The sequence below is a fragment of the Canis aureus genome, chromosome 3 (genome assembly GCF_053574225.1).
Source record: "Canis aureus isolate CA01 chromosome 3, VMU_Caureus_v.1.0, whole genome shotgun sequence".
NCBI lineage: Eukaryota > Metazoa > Chordata > Mammalia > Carnivora > Canidae > Canis > Canis aureus.
Genome location: NC_135613.1, coordinates 52,068,172 through 52,089,922, shown reverse-complemented (window position 1 = coordinate 52,089,922; position 21,751 = coordinate 52,068,172). Strand labels below are relative to the sequence as shown.

General features: G+C 44.7%; 1 protein-coding gene across 1 annotated transcript in view; it reads left to right on the top strand.

The window, feature by feature from the left end:
• The window catches only part of LOC144310896 (uncharacterized), a 187,428-nt gene that overhangs the window by 50,832 nt on the left and 114,845 nt on the right, over positions 1-21,751 (top strand). Inside the window, exon 4 of the mRNA XM_077892587.1 lies at positions 7,570-7,650. Coding sequence (XP_077748713.1) covers positions 7,570-7,650 — 81 coding nt within the window. The remainder of the gene's footprint in view (positions 1-7,569; positions 7,651-21,751) is intronic.

The window sequence follows — 21,751 nt, the reverse complement described above, 5'->3', positions numbered from 1 at the left end:
GAGTCCCGAATCGGGCTTCCCGCAGGGGCCCTGCTTCTCTCTCTGACTATGTCTCTGCCTCTCTCTCTGTGTCTCTCATGAATAACACATACAATCTTAAAAAAAAAAAAAAAAGATAGTAAACATTTTAGGCTTTCCAAAAAAGGAGCATATATGTTACAATTCCATTTGTATAAAGCTCAAAAACAGGTAAAACTAATTTATGGTGATAAAGGTCAAAATAGTGATTATCAGAGAGGAATAATCAGGCAGGTTTCTCGACTGTAGCTGAGGTTTTCTTTTGTGATCTGGGTGGTAGCTAATCAGGTATGTTCACTTTATAAAAACTCACCGATTGTACCATACATTTGCTATCTTTCTAGAGAACAGTTTTTAAGATTACTAATCTGGGGTCAGTTAAGAGACAGCATCATTCGCTGGGTACGTGCATGGATTCTGTAGCCAGATTGCTGGTTCTAAATCTTAGTTCTATCATTAGCTGTGTGTATTTGGGTAGGTGGTTTCACTTCTCTGTTCCTTAGCCTTCCTTGTAGTATTGCTGTAAGAATTATGAATTAATCCCCATAAAGCCACTTGGAACAATGCCGGCATGCCCTAAGCACTCAATAAATGTTAACTAGCATGACTGTGGCCAACAGCATTTTTTGCTTTGGGTCTTATACTCCAACCTGTTAAGATGTTTATAAACTCTTGATTCTGCTCCATATCATGTTTACTTTTAGATTAAGTCTTGGGCCAGAAAGACAAAGAGGTCTTTCTAACTCACATGTGGTCCCGCCCGGCTCACCAGGAACACGATTCTGGAGAAGAGCCTGGAAAGGAAGGCTTGTAGTCATAAATAAGGTCAATATCCCTTGTCTTATTTAGGATGGATACACTGCCTGTGAAAAGTGGTAGCATCCATAGGTGCTAGTTGAAGACTCTGAGATCTGAGATGCCAAACAAATATATCTTTCCATTCTGAACGAATCATTTTTTATAGGAAACTGAAGAGCCTTTGTGGACAGGTGTATGGAGAATATATATGCTTGCCTCTTTGTCCAGCCTAGGGTCCTGTATCTAGAGAGTGGCCTAGTCAGGATCCCTCGACTTCTAGGAACTTTATAAGGTATAATCCTGCTCACCCACTTTAGCTCTTTTCCTGGAAAAGAAGCTGAAAATAAAGACAAAAATAAACAAATATATATATATATATATATATATATATATATATACCCTCTATCTTTAGTTTCTATAAATGAAAACCATACCAACAGTCACAATGTTCCATGACTTAAAAAAAAAAATGAAGCAAATAGCTTTTTCCCCTGACTATAAATATTTTCTGTTTAGTCATTTAACAGATTTTATTAAGTGCCTAATATACACTGCATAAAAGGCCAGTGAAAATCCACATTAAAGAAATCTTTTTGACTTTGTTCTTTATTTGAGGTGATATTTCTTTAAAGTCTTTGACCACAGAATGTCAAAACCTTCTTCCTTTTTATCTCCCGCACCCCAATCATACCCATTCATATCACAGAACACACTTTGCGGGAAATGCTGAGTCAACCAGTCTTTTATTGCTGGGTAGTGAGGTTTTCCAATTCTTCGCTGCCATAAATAACACTGCGGTGAACATTCTTAAGCCGCTGGCTTTGCACACATGTTAGATTCTCTCTTTAGGATAAATTCCTTGGGGTGGAATCATCGAACCAGAGGTTCTGTTCCTTTTTGTGCACACAATAGATCCTATGTTGGTTTTACAAATACTAGGTAATCACAGACTCATAAAACATCAGGGTTGGAAGGGACCCGAGTGAAGCACCATCCCAAACCCTCCTGCAGCACCAGGCAGACCAGGACCGGAAGCCAGGTTAGTGCGTTTCTCATAGCTACTCACTTGGAGGAAAGACGTCCTGGAGGGAAGTTGGGGTGGCATTACTGGTAACCCCATCTGCATCTGCTGGCTCAAGCCACTTGCCTCTCCTGCCTCATGGGCTTTCTCTTTCAAGCCAGCATGTCATATTTAAGCCACGGGGGTTTACCAAGAATAAAATGGCAAGGGAGCTGAGATCCAATGTGGCACCCACTCTTCCCCTTAAAGCACAGCCAAGATCTCAGAGAAGTGCCCAAAGGCACCTTGCATGTGCATGTACACATGTGCGCAGGAGTGCACTCATGCAGGGATTGCTTTAGGGAGCTTAGGATGGGATGCACACATGATGCCATGTGATAATTGATTTCCTTGCAGCACAGCTCTGACCTTGTGGCTTAGATCAGAAAGGATTGGGCAGGAAGTTGTGTGAATTAGTTCCCACACGTGCCCACTGCTTGTAATAGAACTGGCCTCCATGTGGGGAGCGTCTGTGTTTGCAAGATTCTTGGTAGGAGGTAGCGAGCAGCTCAGGTCACTGACCTGAGCAGCCTAGGGCAAGGGAGCAAACCAGAGACCAAGGAAACTCAGGGCAGATTCAGGAGCTGGGGCACCTGCCATCTGGCCCCTGGACAGGGACCAATGCATTCCTGGAGTCTCCCTGGTGTCCCTATCCATGGTGTATTTGATTTGAACAAACCCCAGCTTTCCTCAAGAGAGAAAAAGGGATGAGCCTCCTGAGATGCCTTTGACTTTAATTTGGGGAAAAATAACATCATATCCCTGTCCTAAGACACATGTCACCACATCAGAGCGATGTGAACTTAAAAAGTTCTTGATGTCTCAGAGAAAGCCTTCCCACATCCTTCCACACCCGTCTGGTTCCTCTACCCTTCCCTGACGTCTTCTACCCAATGACAGAGATATTATTAATGGGACGGGAAGTGGGCTGGCAAAGAAGTCTTCATTAGGGGCCACCAGAGCTGCCCTATGGAACCACCATCCAGGATCTCTTGGGGCTCTAGAGAGTCCTTGGATTTCAGGTTGGGGTTTGCCAGGAAAGGCAGTGCACCAGGGTTTAGGATATGGGAACTCTTTCTGGTCTACATGAGAGTCACACTGAGCCTGAGATCAGCTCTAGGGCCGGAGACAATGTCCTTATCTCTTCCTTCCATAGTACCTACCCCTGGCACTGCTTATGTATCAGGGATTCCAAACAGGTGTGTTGAATGAAGAAGTGAATGATTCACTTCAAGTTGTGTAGGCTTTCTTGGTCCATTGGTGTGGACACACGTGTACGTGTGTTGACCTTAGTTTCCAGCCCTGATAGACACTGGAGGATTGCATGGTGAAGCAGGACAGGACATAGGATGCCTCTCCAAGGTTAGAACCCCTCTCCCTGGTGTCATAGACATGTGACCACTGCTGGTCCAGTAAAACCTCTCCTCCCCCTGCCCAACTCCCGTCTCCTGACTTTACATGCGAGGAGAGGAGGTAGTGTCCCTGATAGGGACTGCAGTGTCATTCCTCTGTTGAGGCCTGGGGAGGTGGGGAGGAGGCCCTAGACGTTCCAGGGAAATCCACATCCCCTCCCATAACTTCTGCTCTTCCTCTCATGGCTTCTAGAGAAGACTTTTTGCTGCTCCTTATAAACTGACTACTAAGGCCCTGGTGGTTTTAGGTTCTGGATTTAGCTTGTAAATGTAAATCCCAGGAGACCTCCTACAAGGAGTTACCACCATTATCCTCAGTTATCCCATTTCTCAAATAGGTGTACCCACTGATCACCTCCTTGAATAAAAGGATGAATTTGGAAGGATTGTGTGTACTCCAGAGAGTCCCTAGGCTCCGAGCTGCTGCACATCATGGGCATTGAGCCAGCAGGGCCTTTGAAGGCCTCCCAGCTCTGTTCTTTTCTTGTTTTATGAGCTGTAAATCATCAAAGATTCAGGCCTTGATCCTTTTAGACATTGCGACTCACCCCATGTACCCCTACCCAGATCCCTCCTTTCTAATTTATGGATTTTTACGTAAAAAAGGGCTGTAAACAGACGTCTCTAAAATGAAGTTCCATTCTTTAAATCAAATTCCAGGCCAGCAGTATCACGTGGGTAAAGGATAATTCTCCCCTCCTGGTGAGGGGTCCCTATCAGAGGAGATTAAGCTTGTAATGTGGAATGAAGCTTGATCATTATGTCCTCTTTCGCTGCCTCCCCACGTAATTTAAAAGCAACATAAATTTCTTCTGGGTTTGAATAAAAATCCTTTCAATCTGATCTTTTGACTTAATCATCTTCGGTTAAATGTGAAATTGGAGCAAATGACAAAAACAAAAACAGGTTGGTACACCAAGAGTTCATGGGAAACCCAGGTCGGTACTTCCCCTGAGACATCTGGATGTGTGTGCGTGTGTGTTCAGATAATAGTAGAGTCAGAAAAGTTTCTTAGTTTCCTACTAAAGTCCAGTGACTGGGGAAAAACATATTGAAAACTCCATATATTAAAAAGAAAACACCTTGGAACTAACATGTCAAAATAGACTAGTTCCAGAGACATGAAATGTCTTATGCTTTGTAAATGTCTTCGTAAATATCTTACATGCTTTGTAAATTAAGGAAAGATAAAATTACGTTGAATGAGAATAACACCTCAATTTATTATTTAATTCTATATTGTAGCCATATAAAGAAGAATGAGGTGGATAGGGGGAATCTGAAAACAGGAGGAATGTTCTAGAAGTCAGGGAGGAGAGGTGGAGAATGTGGGGAGAGAAAGAGAGGATGAGATAGGCACAGAGACTCATTCATTTATTCCCCAAACATTTACTTAGCACCTATTGGATGGGAAGGTGGACCTGGGAACATGCATGTCTGAACTAGAGAGTTCTAGGCTCCAAAGTGCCTCCCATCACAGGTGTTGGGATCATTCACCATGGGTTAATCTCCATGGCCTCTCCCCACTGAACCAGGGTAGATGGATAAAGAAATCAGCCCATAGATGAAGCAAGGATGGGACCTGAGGGCGGCAGAGGTGGGAGACAGACCCCTGAGACGGATGTGCTAAGTCCAAAGGTGCTATGTGAAGAGTCTCTGGGCATCATCCCCTGTCTGGTGGAAGGTTCTCTGAGCCATCAGGAGGATGTGGCATCCTTGGCTGGCATCTTTGCTGGGGTTAAGTCCCAAGGGTTGTACCTCTGCACAGACACCATCTTCCACTGCTCTGATGACACTCCAAGGGATTGCTGAGCTGCTGGAGATTTTAGGGAGATCTGACTTTAGATCATAGTGTTTTTCAGAATCACTTGAGGTGTTTGCTGTGAACGCATACACCAGACCTCCCCACCTCCCAGATCTAATTTTGGTAAACCTGGAGTGGGCACAGGAATGTTGGTTTTTAATAGGTACCCTCATGGGCTGAAAGTGAAGAAAGGTGGGACACCTGGGTAGCTTAGTGGTTGAGCGTGTGCCTTTGGCTCAGGTTGTGTTCCTGGGATTAAGTCCCACATTGGGCTCCCTGTAGAGAGCCTGCTTCTCTCTCTGTGTCTTTCATGAATAAATAAATAAAATCTTAAAAAAAAAGAAAGTGAAGAAAGCCTCCTCCATTGGGTATTTTAAACCTCAGCTTCTTGCTTTAGGTTCCACGTTCTACAGAACCATTGAAGTCATAGATGGGGCCAGCTGTTATTATGAGGTTCTCCATACCACTGATAATTTTATGACTATTTCCCCCAGATTGCTTCCATGGTGTGATACGCTCTGTTCAGCCCTGCCCACAGACCTTGGCCCACTCTACAAATAACCACACCTCCATCTGTACCTTCAGGGGACGGTTCTTGTATACCTTAAGTCTTCCTTCTTAAGGCTTTGCCTTTCTCTGCCCAAGGGTTTTATCTCACTCTGGTGTGTTCTTAGCCTGTGCTGGAGCTGACCAGAAGCACCAGGGAGTGAATTCTTAGGAGAGTCACCAAAGCAGGGACAGATTGCTATAGGTAGTGAAATAGCCCAACCTCCTTGCCTCCTGAATGGACAATTTTGAGGTACCTTTCTTACAGCCTTTAATAGGTCCCCGGGAGGATTGAGATCTGGTCACTCACCATGGATGGCGACACACTGGATCAAATACTTGGGTTTTCTTCCCAGTCATGCTCTCCACACATCCTCACAGAGCCTCCCAGAATCACACCCAAATGACTTGTGCCCAAAGCCTTGTCTCAGGCTCTACTTAGGAGGGACCTAAACTAAGACACTTTTTCTTTTTAAAAAAATATGTCTCATATCCTTGTGTAAATTCTCCAATACAACCAAGATGTCTGCCAGTAAAAAAAAGGGAGGGGGGGAGGAGGGCACAACAGAACCTTATCAGGAGTCAGGGAAAGAAGAAACAAACAAAACACAGCAAGGTGAAAAGCAAGGGGAAATTTAATAATAGCCTGACAAGCTCTCTCTCCACCATCCATCCACAGTTCTTATAATTCTGATGCCCACTTGATACCCACCAAGCCAGTAGATTTCTTACATTTCATTATTAAAACGATTTATGAACATTTCCTTAAACTTGATCTGGGGTCCACCATTATTTGAACCTAACACTGCCTTAGTTAGTTTCTGAGTCCTTGTCCCATGGCAATGATCTACACCTTGGCCTCTGTGGTGATCAATGTTTTCCAGTGTTTTCTGTATAGCACCCCCCCCTCGCCCCCCCACCGCATTTTGGTCTCTGCCATCAGGGGACACAGAACTTCCCACAGCCACAGGATGGCACCATTCACTTGCATCACATCCCCTAATGTTTGAATTTGGCTTTCCAGTTGACCATGTGCTTCCACACAGTGTCTTGTTTGAGCTGAGTAACCACCCCGTGATGCAGGCAGGACACATTGTTCTCTTCTGTGGTTAAGGACACAGAGGATGCCAACGAAAGATGAATGGATAAAGAAGATGTGGTCTATGTATACAATGGAATATTCCTCAGCCATTAGAAATGACAAATACCCACCATTTTCTTCAATGTGGATGGAACTGGAGGGTATTATGCTGAGTGAAGTAAGTCAATCGGAGAAGGACAAACATTATATGGTCTCATTCATTTGAGGAATATAAATAATAGTGAAAGGGAATAAGGGAAGGGAGAAGAAATGTGTGGGAAATATCAGAAAGGGAGACAGAACATGAAGACTCCTAACTCTGGGAAACGAACTAGGGGTGGTGGAAGGGGAGGAGCACGGGGGGTGAGGGTGAGTGGGTGACGGGCACTGAGGGGGGCACTTGACGGGTGACCAGATGAGCACTGAGTGTTATTCTGTATGTTGGCAAATTGAACACCAATAAAAAATAAATTTATTATTAAAAAAAAAAAAAAAAAGGACACAGAGGATGGTGGGTGACAAATAGTTTGACCTACATCACAAAACAAGGACATGCCATCCACAAGCTTACTATCTCTACATTCTCATTCCCAGGCCAGGATGTTTTCCACAACACTCCATTCTCCCTGCAAAGAACAACTTTTACAAATCCACTCATTTACTTGTTCTTTCACCAGATGCTCAACAGTGGTTTTTGATTTGGGTAACTCAAACTAACATTTCCCCCCTGAAACAGCCTATTCTCAGCCGGAAGGAGGCTCCATCCCAAATTGCCCTCAAGATACGTTTTTTCCTCCCTGTTAAATAGTTGACACCTTTTGTTATACAAATTCACCCCTTGTATTCCTAGTCCTTGCAGGCATTCCTGTTTCCAAAGTGAGTTCCAGACTGGATTCCAGAGATGGCCAACCTGAGGAACCCCTTCTCACAGGTAAGACCCAATCCTCAAGCTTCCTCCTGCCTGGGCCAGGGGGCTGCCTGGGTGTCCCCCCCGCTCCTGCTCTCTGGCCCTCTCTGAAGCAATAGCCATTCCTGGAAATACACTCGCAGCCTCCACCAACCTCTCAACAAGGAGTGTTTATGGCTGCAGCCCTGCAGCTGGGAACCATAAGGCATGAATGAACGTGTGTCCATATCTTGGAGCCGATTTTTGTCAGGAATGTACTAAACACTTCATAAATTAGTCCTTGGCTGTCAAGCTACCTCTGATATTATATTAGTCATTGCTAGCCATTCTCCATGCAAAACCCAGGGGACAGATGCACCGGATGGTGCCGGAGTCTTTCTTCCTTCCTTTCTTTTTTTTTAAATGGAAAATGTGTGCAGAGGAATGAGTCACCCTGTCCATGCTATACAACTGCAGATGTACGCAATGGACATTCCTTCTGGTTTTCCCAACACCCTATCTTACTGTCCTTCTTCCAACACACTGTGTGTGCGGAGTGGCTATCGGTGGAGTGTGAGAGGCTGACCACCACCCCGGATGTTCTGGATTTCTCTCAGGTTTTGTGTGTGCTGGGCACCGTTGTCAAGGCTTTCTACATTTAGAGGAATTCAGTGTTAGGATGATCTTATGAGGGAGGAGGCACTATAATTTTTCCCCATCTGACAGGACAGCCTAGTGAGCCAAAATACTTGCGTAACTTGTCCAATTGGGGTCACGTAATTAGTTCCTAGCAGAGCTGGGATTCATTAGGCATGCCATGCTCTGAGCCAGCACAGTGTTGTCCCTGCCCCACTACCTGTGTCAGACTCATAATCACAGTACTCTGCTGGCACATGGGCAGAAGATGCTGGGCTGGGGACACTAACCTGAGTTCTTGAGTGTCTACCCATTGGTTTATTAATGCAATAGATATTTACTCGGGATCTACTGCCTTAGAGGGTCGTAAGAAACCTTTTTAGCAGTGTTTTTTTTTTAAATATAATATATTTCATGTATTAAGTAATTCTATATTCCAATATATAAAGTAATTCAAAGAAGACCTTCTCTGGTCAACCAGGAGACAGGGGCACCGAATCCCGAGATCCCCTGTGTCTTGAGGTGGCCCCTTTGAGACATTCTTAAAATCAGAATTCTTTCATGTATATTTAGAAGAGGTGCTGATGTTCCATGGGAAGAAGGACAAAGAAGGGTGGTGATAGTAGGTTTTCTTCTATTTTCTAGAACTATTTGGCGCCAGCCACCAATCTGCATGAATCTCAATGTGTGACGCTTAATTAAATGACAGCAAAGGTTGAAACAAAATGTGTGGCGCCGGACCATGGAATGTGTCTGTGTCATTTGAACCACATGTGGAATGAGACTAGCTGGAAGGGAAAAAAAAAATGTTGGTAACTCAGGTATACTGTGTTTTTCTGAAATGATTTACTAAGAAAGGTACAGTGATAGATACGTACGGTCTATGGACAGACAGCTGCTCTTAAAAGCCCTGACATTGAATTCTCCAGTATTCACTTTTGCCTGCAAGTGACAGGAATGTAAAATAAACTAGCCCAAGCAGAAAACAGGGATTTATTGACTTTTACAAGCAGGAAGCAGTGGTTGATCTGGCCTGGGCCCCACAAAGACCAGAGGCTCCAACGTTATATCCATTTCCCCTCAGCTTCTTTCCTGTTCTCTCTCCTGGACAATGCTTCTCAGTGTGTACTAGCCAGTTGCCCTATCTTAGGGTGGTTGACCTGCGCACACCTAGAGTAGGTGGCTACCGATTGCCCATTTTTCCTACATTAAGATCCTTGAGACAAGAATCAGACTCTCTTACTGAACTCCATCCAACAGGGAAGTCTTAGTGGGAACCTGTTTGGCTCAGACTGAGATACATGCCCAGATCTGAATGAGTCCCTAGAGCCAGTGGTTCTCCTGACTGACTCACCTGGGTCACACACCTGTCCCTGTGAGAGGGCAGTGGGTACCATGATTTCCATCCTGTCAGAAGCACAATAAGTAGGAAAGGAATGATCCCGCAAAGGAAAGGAGGCAACATCATATATTCTTTATAAATCTTGTAAAGACATTCTATGACTTGGGTCACAAAAGGACGTCATTCTCTAATTTATCAATTCATTTATTCATTCATAAAATCTCTGTGGATATTTATTGTGTTCTGTAGGCCCAGAGACCCTACATTCATGCTTTGGTATCTGTATTAGGTTGCTAGGACTGCTGTCCCAAAGTACCATACACTTGTGAGGCTTGAAGAACACAAATGGATTGTCTCATGTTCTGGAGGCTAGAAGTTTAAGATCAAGGTGTCAGCAGGGCTGGTTTCTTCTGAGAGCCATGAGGGTGAATCCGTTCTTGGCTTTTGTCACAGCCTCTAGTGTCTTGCTGGCAATCTTTGGTGTTCCTTGGATTGTAGAAGCATCTCCCCAATCTCTGTCTTCATGCATACATGGTGTTCTTCCCATGTGCATATCTGCTTCCAAATTTCCCTTTTTTATGAGGACATCAGTTGTATTGGATTAGGGCCCAACCTTACTACTTCATTTTAACTTAAGTACCTACATAAATATCCTATTTCCAATCAGGACACATTCTGAGGCATGGGTTAGGACTTCAACATATGAATCTTGGGAGACACAAGTGAGACACAAGTGAGACCCTAACAGCATCCTAGCAAGAGGATAAGTCAAAGTAGGTAAGGACGGTGCACTGGGAAGGCTTCTGGAGGAAGCTCAGATCAGATTTTCTAGCCCTTTACTTCCTAGATGATCATAATTCAGGGGGAAGGGAAATAGGTTCCCATTGGGTTATTGAGGTTGAAACTAGCAGAACATTTAAAGCCTATTTTTCAGAGAACTGTTTCTCCCTAATGAGCTAGTGTGTCTTTTCAGGGACCCCACTAGCAAATCCACTAGCTGTCTCTGCCGAAGCCTGGACTCAAGGTCAACTGATACAATTCTAGCCTAAGAAAAAGCAAGGCCCTGCATTTCTTCCCAGAGATAAGGAGTTCAAGACCCCATCCAATTTATACCAGCTCTTGGAGCATACACATAGCCCCTTCTCCTTCTCTTAAGGTGACCTCCTGACATCAGGAGGGGCTGGATATTGCCTTGTTCTGATGTTAAGTCTCCATCCCAAAGTGAACATGGGGCATGTTACATATGTGTTTGCTCGATGCACATGCTCCATCTTTCCTTATGAATTATCATAAGTTTCCCTACCCCTTTCATCAATATGCATATAACCACCTAACCTGAATTTCCCCTTTACAAATCCTGCTCCTTAACCTAGAACCTTGGAGATAATCATTGGACATCAGTCAGCCATCTCCCCAGGTTGCCAGCCTCCTGAATAAAGCAACCTTCTTTCCTTCCCCCCAACAATTGTGTCCTCTCTCAAATGTTGGCTTTCGAGTGGTGAGCTATTGAACTTGGTTTCAGTAACAATGTCATCATTAACTTCTTCAGCTCAAATTATCAGCTCAGCTCATGGCTATTGTTGGGCCAGCGGGGTCAAAGGGGATGGGGAGGCACCAACAAAATGGCGACAGACCCTCCATCTTGTTATCCTTGCCTCAGAACTTTCCCACCACCAGCAGACCGCCCAAGGACACATCATCATGGGGAGACAGGACCTATGCTGGAAACAGGAACCACACCTAACCCAAACCCCCATATAAGGGCATAAGCAGTTATTGCCCCATACCAATTCCACCAGTAACATGCCCTAGTACCTATCAACTCGTACAGACACACAACCCCTCACCCCTCCCCTTAAAAAGCCCGCTTGTACTCCCCTGGGCACGGCTTCCCCAGCCCTGCAACTTCCCCAGCTTCACTCCCTTGCGGGGCCGTGGAACCTTGTCCAAGAGTACATCCATTAAAAGCCTGCCGCGGCCAACTTTTGCCTGGCCTCTCTATTTCACTTCACTACCAACCAGATCAAATCTGACAGCTATCTTACCAGGACATGATCAAGCATCTTTTTTCCTGTTGGAACATCAAGAACCAATCACCAGATAACTTGTTCCAAATATGCTGAAGAAGGCTAGAGCTAAAATATACTAGTTTATGCTGGCTCACCAAGGCTGGCTACACATGTGTCTTCCCAACTCCACCTTTCAAGAAGTCACATTGAGAGCTTGAAATTGCCCATGATGGGACTCTTTACATGATGGGTTCAGTCAATGTGACAAAGCAAGGCTCTTTACTGGCTCCACCACCTCTCCCAGAGCTGGATGTTAAACACACCACTTAATTGCCTGGTGTCAGTTCCTGTTTTTATTCAGGACATCTTGATTACAAGAAACAGACACCTGTTAAAATAAGTTCATGTGAGAGGGAGTTTGATTATAAGGGTGCAGATCTCAGAAATACCCACATCTTCAGTGTGCATAGCTTTAGGAGGCTGTTGTAAGTTCATGGACCATCACCTTAGTGTGCAGCCACCAATCTTTGTGACTAGCAGTTCCCCCATCTTTGTATTTCTCAGTTCATAGTCTTGAGTGAGTGAGCTTGATCCATGGACAATCCATCCAGCAAGGATTGGGGCACAGCAGAAGAATGGTGCAGAACAAACAGGGCACCAAGGCTGTGTGAATATGGGTTGAGGTAGGGAGACAGTGATTGGTCTATCTCATGAATGTGGCCCTTATTTACCTCATCAGCTCTAAGTCCCTACTCTTCACTTTGGATCCTAATCTCCAACAGTACATGAGTACTTGGTTCCTGCTTGTACTGCATGCCAGCTCATGTCTGCATCTTTGCAGATGCTGCCCTAGCTCATGACTGGGGTTCCTCTCAATGTCTGTCTCAGTTGTATCCCTTCCTGATGGAGGCATCCTGGATTACCTCTGTCTGTATAACAACAGCTATGTCACACTACTGGTGAATAACAATAAATGGTTACTTCTTGAGAGTCTGCAGGGTTCAGCTGTTCTGGACTGGGCATAGCTGGGCAATTCTGCTTCCCTCATCTGGGTTTGTTAATTGTTCCTGGCTCAGCTGAAGGCTCTCTTCTAGGCTGGCTAGTTGGAGGCCCCGTAGCTAGAGCAGCTCCACCACACAGGCTTCACCTGCTCCAGGTATGAACAAGCTAGCCAGGGCATGCCCTCCCTAGAATAATGGTAGAAGAGCAAAAGTGAGCAAAACCAACCACACAAGACCTTCTCAAGATGCTATTATATTGGATCTGCTAAGATTCTGATGGCCAAAGCAAGTGACATAGCTGAGCTCAGAGGTGTAGAATTAATGCCTCATACCCAGTGTTAGGGCAGTGCAAAGTTTCAGGGCAGAGGGTTTGGATACAAGAAGGCTGAAAAATGGGGCCATTAATTCATCAAGGACATCTACAAACACAGGCCGGGTTTTGTGTCTAGAGTACTGTTGGGACACTTTTCCAATTGACTTAATTACGCTGATAATTGAAGCCAACATAGTTTCTTATTCCTGAGTTAAATAATACAGAAACCAAGCAAAAGTAAGCTGCTTTCTCTAGGAACATCTGTTCTTGCAAGATAACACTGAGAATCAACCACACTGTGTGCTTATATACTTATCTGTAGTGACAGTTTGCTCATCAAGACTTGCTTCACATCCCTCCCTTTGCTGTGCCCACCAATCCAAAAACTCTGCCCAATCCCAACTTGTTCTCTGCCTTGCAAGTCTCCTTAAAATCTCTCAGCCTGGTGCCTAAAACCCAGGAAATATTCTCTCCTCATTTCTCCACTTTGAGTTACTACCAGGACTCTGCATCAGAGCTATTAATCTAGTTTTGCTTAATCAACAGATTAAGTGAGCTCCTTATGTGTGTAAAAGCAGGGCATAAATCTCCCTTTGAGTAAGACACTTCACCCCACCACTCCTGCCCCCCATATCAGAAAAGAGCAGATTTTTAAAAATAACTTATAGTACATTTTTCAAGCCAAGTATCTTTTTTTATTTTATTTTTTTTTTAAGATTTTATTTATTTATTCATTTGAGACAGAGAGATATAGAGGCAGAGACACAGGTAGAGGAACAAGCAGGCTCCCTGCAGGGAGCCTGACACAGGACTTGATCCCAGGTCTCCAGGATTAGGCCCTGGACTGAAGGCGGTGCTAAGCTGCTGAGCCACCCGGGCTGCCCAAAAGGCAGATTTTATCATTAAGGATGTGGACTTAACACCAGAATGAGTTTGCATAAATAGAACTCACTAGAGCAACCCTTATATTCCATTAGATTTCTATGTGTTTTCCTATTCCCTTCCCTATAATTTATTTTCACTTGGAGCTCAAATCCTCTTGCCTTTGTTGAAAGGGTATATGAGGGGGGCACCTGGGTGGCTCAGTTGGTTAAGCATCTGACTCTTGGTTTCAGCTCAGGTCATTATCTCATGGATTGTGAGATTAAGCCCTGTGTCGGGCTCCACGTTCAGTGGGGAGTCTGCTTGAAAGTTCTCTCCCTCTGCCCCTCCCCCCACTTAAATACATCCTCTTTTTTAAAGGGTATATGAGCCCCTGAGTCTAACCACTTCATTGAATTTCATTTGTTTTCTGTGAATTCCCATGCATGAAATATGAATAAACATCATGTGCTTTTTTCCCCTGTCAGTCTGCTTTTATTACTGTCCAGGATCCCAGGGACCATATTAAATGGGGTGCCTGGATGGCTTGGTTGGTTAAGGATCTGACCCTTGATCTTGACTTGGTTCTTGATCTCCAGGTCGTGAGTTCAAGCCCCACGTTGGGCTCCATGCTGGATGTGGAGCCTACTTAAAAAAAAAAAAAAAAAGGTAGAGAACCCTTCCTACATCAGTTGACTCAGATTACCTTCAGCTCCAAATGATATATTTTGGGGTGGCATATTTTCAAACCTAATCGGGGTACAAACATCAAGAAAAGAAACAAATGAAATAGGGGCACCTGAGTAGCTCAGTGGTTGAGCATCTGCTTTTGGCCCAGGTCGTGATCCTGGGGTCCTAGGATCTAGGTCCGCATCGGCCAACCCACAGGGAGCCTGCTTCTCCCTCTGCCTATGTGTCTCTCATGAATAAATAAATAAAATCTTTTTTTTTTTTTAAAGAAACAAATGAAATTACAAATGTCGGTATGTCTTACAAAGAAAACAACAGCGGAATGGGGACAAGGTAGAGAGGAAAATACAGGTTATACTTTGGATAGGGTGCTCTGAGAGGGCCTCTCAGAGAAGGTGACATTTAGTCTGAGACCTGAAAGAGGAAAAATAATACGTCATGAGCAATGAGGAAAGAGAGCTTTATGTAAGGCAGGTAGTTGCGAAGGCCTTGAGGTATGAGAGACTGAATATACATATGAACAAAGCAGTATCAACAAAAACTAACCCAGGAACCAGCCGGCACATAGGTTAGCCCTGTATGAAAATCAGACCATTTACTACCTCTAGCAAAGCCAAGCAAAAACAATTGGCCCAAATCTGATTCATAACTGAGAGCTTCCCTAAGGTTTATCCCCACTTCCAATTTAAGACCAACTGGAGAAAGCCAAACCTGAGCCCTTAAGACGCAACACATGGGGATACCCCACTTTCAGTGAGCCCACCTACAGCTTCCCCATGCCAATAGGGCACCCCTGAAGCCTCCTCTCTTCCCCACTGCAGATCCTTCCCACCCCTCTGCCTGCCTTGGGTCTCTGCCAAAATTCAGATGATGATGGCTGACCAGCACCCCCTCGCCCTGCAAGAGTGAGCTCTGAATAAATAGCTTCTGCTGCTTTTCATTGATTGTTCTTCATTTATTTTCACAGGTGGGAAAGAGAGTTGAAGAGTTAAGAAATTGAGGACAGTGGGAAGGGGTGCAGCTGGAGAGAAGAGAGGAATGGGAGCCAGAAAATGGCTGAAATGTTCTTCTAAGTGAATGGGGAGCCATTGCTGAATTTTAAACTAATGCAGTGTTCCAATTAGATTTACATTTTTAAAAAATTATTATTCCTGAGAGAGAGAGAGAGAGAGAGAGAGAGAGAGACAGGCAGAGAGAGAAGCAGGCTCCCTGCCGAGAGCCCGATTTGGGACTGGATCCTAGGACCCCGGGATCACGCCCTGAGCCAAAGGCAGATGCTCAACCGCTGACCCACTGGAGTGTCCCTGATTTACATTTTAAGATCACTCTTGCTCTTGTGTGGAGAAGGGATGCAAAGGGAAAAGCATGGAAAAGAGAGGAAGGATGGAAGGAAGGAAGGAAGGAAGGAAGGAAGGAAGGAAGGAAGGAAGGAAGGAAAGAAGTCATCTTGCCAGCTGTAATGCTTCCTCTTCCCTCTGGCTGGAAAAAGCACAACAGAATACACCAATATTTATACTGGCATAATTTGGGCTTTGCTCTAATTTTTGTAAAAAGTGAATTATAAACTTAGGTACTTAATTAATTAGTTTGTAATAGATTACGGGTGTTCAATTAGCTTCGGGTTGCGGCATGTGGTGTTGAGGAGGTGCTTCAATGTCTTAATCAGGGTCTTCAGGAAACAGCACTATTTATCAGAATCGGTGGTTCTCAGGCTCTGTGAACACTCAGGAGGATTTACTTTGGGTGGGCAGGCCTTTTGGGACTTGGATCCCCACTTGAATGTAAATCCAGCCCTGGGCAGGGAGAGGGGCCTGTAATACTCAGAGGCCATATAAATCTCCTGCCCTTCTGGTTTCTGAGACAGCGCCCCACAGTCCCATAGACCTGATGAAGAGGTCTGTCTGTCTCCTGTTTCCTAAGAGAATAACATTTTAAGCCTTTGTACTGGAATTCTTTCAAGACAGCCTTTAAAGTAAGCAGAATAAACAACTCTTGCTTTCTGTTTTACCTGCATATTTCCAGTTAAGCACGAAAGGAAACATGATTGCAAGTCCAGGCTCTGGATGGGAACAGTTCTTTGAAACTTAGATCTCTCAGCTGATAGTTAAAGGGGCTGGATTGCCCCAAACCTACTTATCAGTTCTGACTTCTATAATGCTGATGACATTTACTGACCCTTTAGGGTGATGAGGTGCTAAGTGCTAGGCCTGAACTAGCTCATTGACTCCTCTCAGCAACCCTTTGATGAAGGGAGTGTTTTCAACTTCCTTTTACAAATGAGGTCCTAAAGACTTCAATGGGATTCTTGTCCTGGCATCAGAGTCTAGAGCCTTGCTCTTCACCCTGACACTTGACTTTAGGAGCTCATGATAGAGATGGGGAGTAAGGCAATGAGAGAACAAAAATCATTTCTCATTAACAAACAAATAGCAAACACTCATTTTGTGGAAGTATGTAACATTTTCTTTTATTTGGAAGACATTACCTAGTTTACAGACCTGAATTCTGCAAAGTTATTTTCTTAACAGAACTCACTTCTTTAATCACAATAAAACTCAATGGGGCTTTTAAAACTCCCTTTTAGCATGAGAATTTGATTATAGGTAAAAAATAAATCTTAAAAAAAATTAGTAATCTCTACACTCAACATGGGGCTCGAACTCACAACCCCAAGATAAAGAGTTACACACGCTCCACCGACTAAGCCAGCCACCCCAATTATAGATTTCGCTGGAAATAAGTGAGCAGTCAGGTCTGGCTTAGGTAGGTTTTCCTTCTTAGTAATAATCAATCAATAGTATATGTAAAGAACAATCAGTTTTCGATGGAGAAAAGAGAACTGAAATAAAACAAAGGCTTTTATTTAGGGGGAGGGTCTCGCAATTGGGGGGCATAGATCCAGGGAACAACCCATGTGAAGCATTTTTAAAGCCAAAGGGAATACCTTATATACATTGTTCATAAATAATTTTGATTGGTGTTGGTGGCAGAAAAGGAATCTTGGCTAAACAGAATAGTTTATGGGAGAAGGAAGATTCCAACGTGAAGTGAGCATGGCTGGGAGCCATCCAGAATATGGGCGGGCAGGACACTGCAGAAGGAGGCTTGTGCGCATCTCCTGTTTCAATTCTCAAAATATCCTGACTTTTGACTTTTGTCAATTGCAACTTGTCAGTTGCACCTGGTCCAGGTCCTAGACCACATCCTTCTACTTTGGATTGAAATAGAGAGAACACAACACCTGCTGGGTAAATAGCCAATCGTGGATTAGATACTGTCAGCACACACCAAGGGGTCATAATTCCCTCAAAACAAGTTATGCAACCTTGTGGTTCCTGCCTTTCTAAGCCTGCCCCCTCCCCCCACTCAGAGCGTGGCTTCAAGTTTTGGTTCCCTCCATATCTCCAGGTTGCCATCTCTGACACCCCAAATAAATGCTTCTGGTTGCCCCACAGCCTCCTGGCCTCTGTTGTTTATGGGTGCTAACAGGATCACTAAGCACAAATCTGTCTTTACAGCAAGCTGCAGATATTCCTGCAGAGTCCTTGGAACATTCTAGTCCTTTGCCAACTTGAAAAGTCCATGGTTCCATCCCAGAGAGGACATGCATAAAAGCCCACCTCCTTAAGGGCCTCCTGGCTCCATTTTAAAACTCCTTGGCATAAGGGGCTCCCGCATGATTTCACCTTTCACAGAATTGAATTAATACCTGTGTGTGCTGGGTTTTGCTCCCATCTTAGCACTGGAAGCTCTTCCTGGGGGGTCTGTAGGGTGTGCTCATCAACTGGGCTCCTCCAGGCACTCGAGGAGCCGGAGAGATCTGCAGGCACAGGGTGGCATCCCCCAGACTTTTCCTTCCTGCTGCTTTCCTGAACCTTCCAAGCACTGCTTCCTCAGCTCAGTGCTCCCCAAGGGTGGCCCTGCATGCCACGGCCACGGCCACCACCACTCCAAGGCTCTGGCGGGGCTCAGGCAGCTGAAATGGGAGATGGCTCATTTCCCCTCAGTGATACCTCATTCCTTAGAGGGGTAACCTGACAGCATTTCCTCCGCCAGGCCTTTGGAAGCTTCCAGTGACAACAGAGCTTGAAGGTTTCAGTTCCTCTCTAAAGATGTGAGTTAGGACTGGACCACGAACAGCGATTTTGCTGTACAATACTCACCGCGACTTCTGTTCCTCGGATCTAAAGTCCTCATCTCTTGGGGTCATAGGGTCTCTGGGACACTAGTCCCTTCGATTCAATTCTCCCCAGGACCCTCCTCGGGCTTCATAAAAATCCACGTCTGGCCAGCAGCCTCCTGATGGTGTCAGATGCTTGGATACACCTGAACTTGAAATAACAACAGCCTAGATCCCTGGGTAGGGGGGATAACAGACCAAATCACAGAGAGCCCATTTCCTAAAATGAACATCAGTTTGTTTAAATGCAACCCCCTCCGAGGGAATTTGCAGAATTGAGCATCCCCTGCCAGGCAGGCGAGTGAGGCAGATTTGGGGTGCTTAAGGAATATTTAACAATCATTTTTCTAAAGACGCTTTTTGACTATACTTAATATTTTTGACAAGTACTTTTGGTTTCTTTAGAAAAAGGGATGTTCAGGATTTACTATTTTACTTTTGCCCAGGGGATAAATATGAGCCGCCTGCGCTCTGCATTTGGGGTAGGGGCTGCTGGTGCCAAGAGACCTGCCAAGGACAGAACTTCATGAACCCTCCCCGCCCCACTCCAGTTTCTGGCTTCACATTTTACATGCAATGTTCCCACGGAGGGAGCCCCCTCTTCTCTCTAGCCCCTCCCTGCTGCCCCATGCTCCCGCTTCCACCTGTGCTCCACCTGCTTCGCCTGTCAACACCCTTACACCTCTTCTAGATCTTCTGGAAATTCGTTGAAACTGGTGGTTCTCCCCTTCTGTTCTTTTATTTATTTATTTCCCCCCTTTTTGAGTTTTTTTAAATATAAATTTCAGTTAGTTAGCATACAGTGTAATTAATTTCAGGTGTAGAATATAGTGATTCCTCACTGACGGAGGACACCAGGTGTTCATCACAGGAAGGGCCTCCTTAATCTTTATCACTGTGTCCCCATTCACCCCCCCATCTTCGCCCCCCAGCAACCCTCAGTGTGTTCTTTATAGTAAAGAGTTTGTTTTCTGGTTTGCCTCTCTATCTTTCCCCTCACGTTCATCTGTTTTGTTTCTTAAATTCCACATATGAGTACCTGATAAAGGGTTAGCACCCAAAATACAAAAAGAACTTTGAAAACTCAACACCCAAAAAACCCCAAATAATCCAGTTAAACAATGAGCAAAAGTTGGGAATAGACATTTTCCCAAAGAAGATATCCAGATGGCCAACAGACACATGAAAAGATGCTCAACATTGCTCATCAGCAGGAAAATACAAATCAAAACTACAATGAGATATCACCTCACATCTGTCAGGATGGCTAAAATGAACAACACAGGAAACAATTGTTGGCAAGGCTGCAGAGAGAGGGAACCCTCTTACGTCATTGGTGGAATGCAGACTCATGCAGCCACTCTGGAAAACAGTATGGAGGTTCCTCAAAAAGTTAAAAATAGAACTACCCTATGATCCAGCAATTGCACTAATATTTACGCCAAAGATACAAAAATACAGATTTAAAGGGAATACATGCACCCCAGTGCTTGTAGCAGCATTATCCACAATAGCCAAATATTAGGAAGAACCCAAGTGTCCATCAACTAATGAATGGATAAAGAAGATGGGTTCTATATACCCAATGGAATATTACTCAGCTAGAAAGAAGAACGAAACCTTGCCATCTGCAGCAATGTGGCTGGAGCTAGAGAATGTTATGCTAAGTAAAATAAGTCATTCAGAGAAAGACAAATCCCCTCCTGTTCTTCTGATTGCTAGAGTCATAATGGTTCTCAAACTTCTGTATTTTTAATGCAGAGAACTCTCGGGAAGGCACCGTAGGACTTGGGTTGGAAATCTGCCTTTTAAATTTTGAAGAGGAGGGAGAAGCAGAGGGGCAGTGTGCTCAAAACCAAGATATAGTCACAATCTCACCTGAAGCTGGGGGATGTGGTCCCTGACAAGGACACAGATGGCTTTCAGGCAGTTTAGAACGTATCATGTTCCCATGATGCTAACCACAGGGGTGAAGACTAACCAAAGGAGCAAAGGCCATTTATTCAGACCTTGCTCTTTAAAAAAAAAAAATGTATTCATTTATTCATGAGAGAAACAGAGAGAGAGAGGCAGAGGGAAAAGCAGGCTCCACGCAAGGAGCCCGACGTGGGACTCAATCCCGGGACTCCAGGATTACGCCCTGGGGCCTAAGGTAGGTGCCAAACCGCTGAGCCACCCAGGGATCCCAGATCTTGCTCTTGTAAGGGAGTCGGCCACCAGCACCTGTGTTTTGGCAGAGTGGGAGAGCTTCACTCACTTGGTGGAACAAGGGGAAGGCTCAGGTGTGCCCAATGGACATTGTTGGCCTGCGGAAGCTGGAGGTGAGCAGGGCATCCTAAGTGATTAGTCGGGGGAGCATGTTTGGCTTTCTTTCTTGGAAGAGGAGACAGAAATGAGAGAAGCTGCCTGTCATCACTCTAGTCCTGGACATTTGGGGCTGACAATGACAGCAGTTATTTGGTTTCCTGGATTGTTGCTAGAGATAGTCTAACTTCTCCCAAGTCCCACGTACAGCAGACTGCCTTCCTGGGCTGGTTACTGGAGATGAGGGGTTGGTTTCCTGGGCTGGGTGCTGCAGGTTGTAGGGCAGAAATCTATTTTTATATACACTCTGGCCATTGTTCATTTGTATGTTCGGACTGTCAAAACTATGACCCATGTGAAAAAAAATTTTAAAGGTTTTATTTATTCATGAGAGACACAGAGAGAGGCAGAGACATAGGCAGAGGGAGAAGCAGGCTCCCTGCAGAGGGCCTGATGCAGAACTTGATCCAGGACCTTGAGATCATGTCCTGATGCTCAACTGCTGAGCCACTCAGGTGCCCCTGAATTGAAAAGTTTATTCATCTTGTCCCTAAGGGTAATAGAGACCCTAAAGGTTTTTTTTTTTTTTTTTTAATGCCTGGCATTTTATATATCTTACGTACTTATCACCTCAGCTCCTTGGTGGGTAGTATTTATCTCATTTTACAGATAAGGAAACTGAGGCAAAGGGACCATAGCATGTATCTTGCCCCTTATCTGCTTCCTGCATCTATGGACCTGCGTACTCTGGGTATTTCCTATAAGTGACAGCATAAGAGGACTTTTCTCTCTGGCTTCTTTCACTTAGCA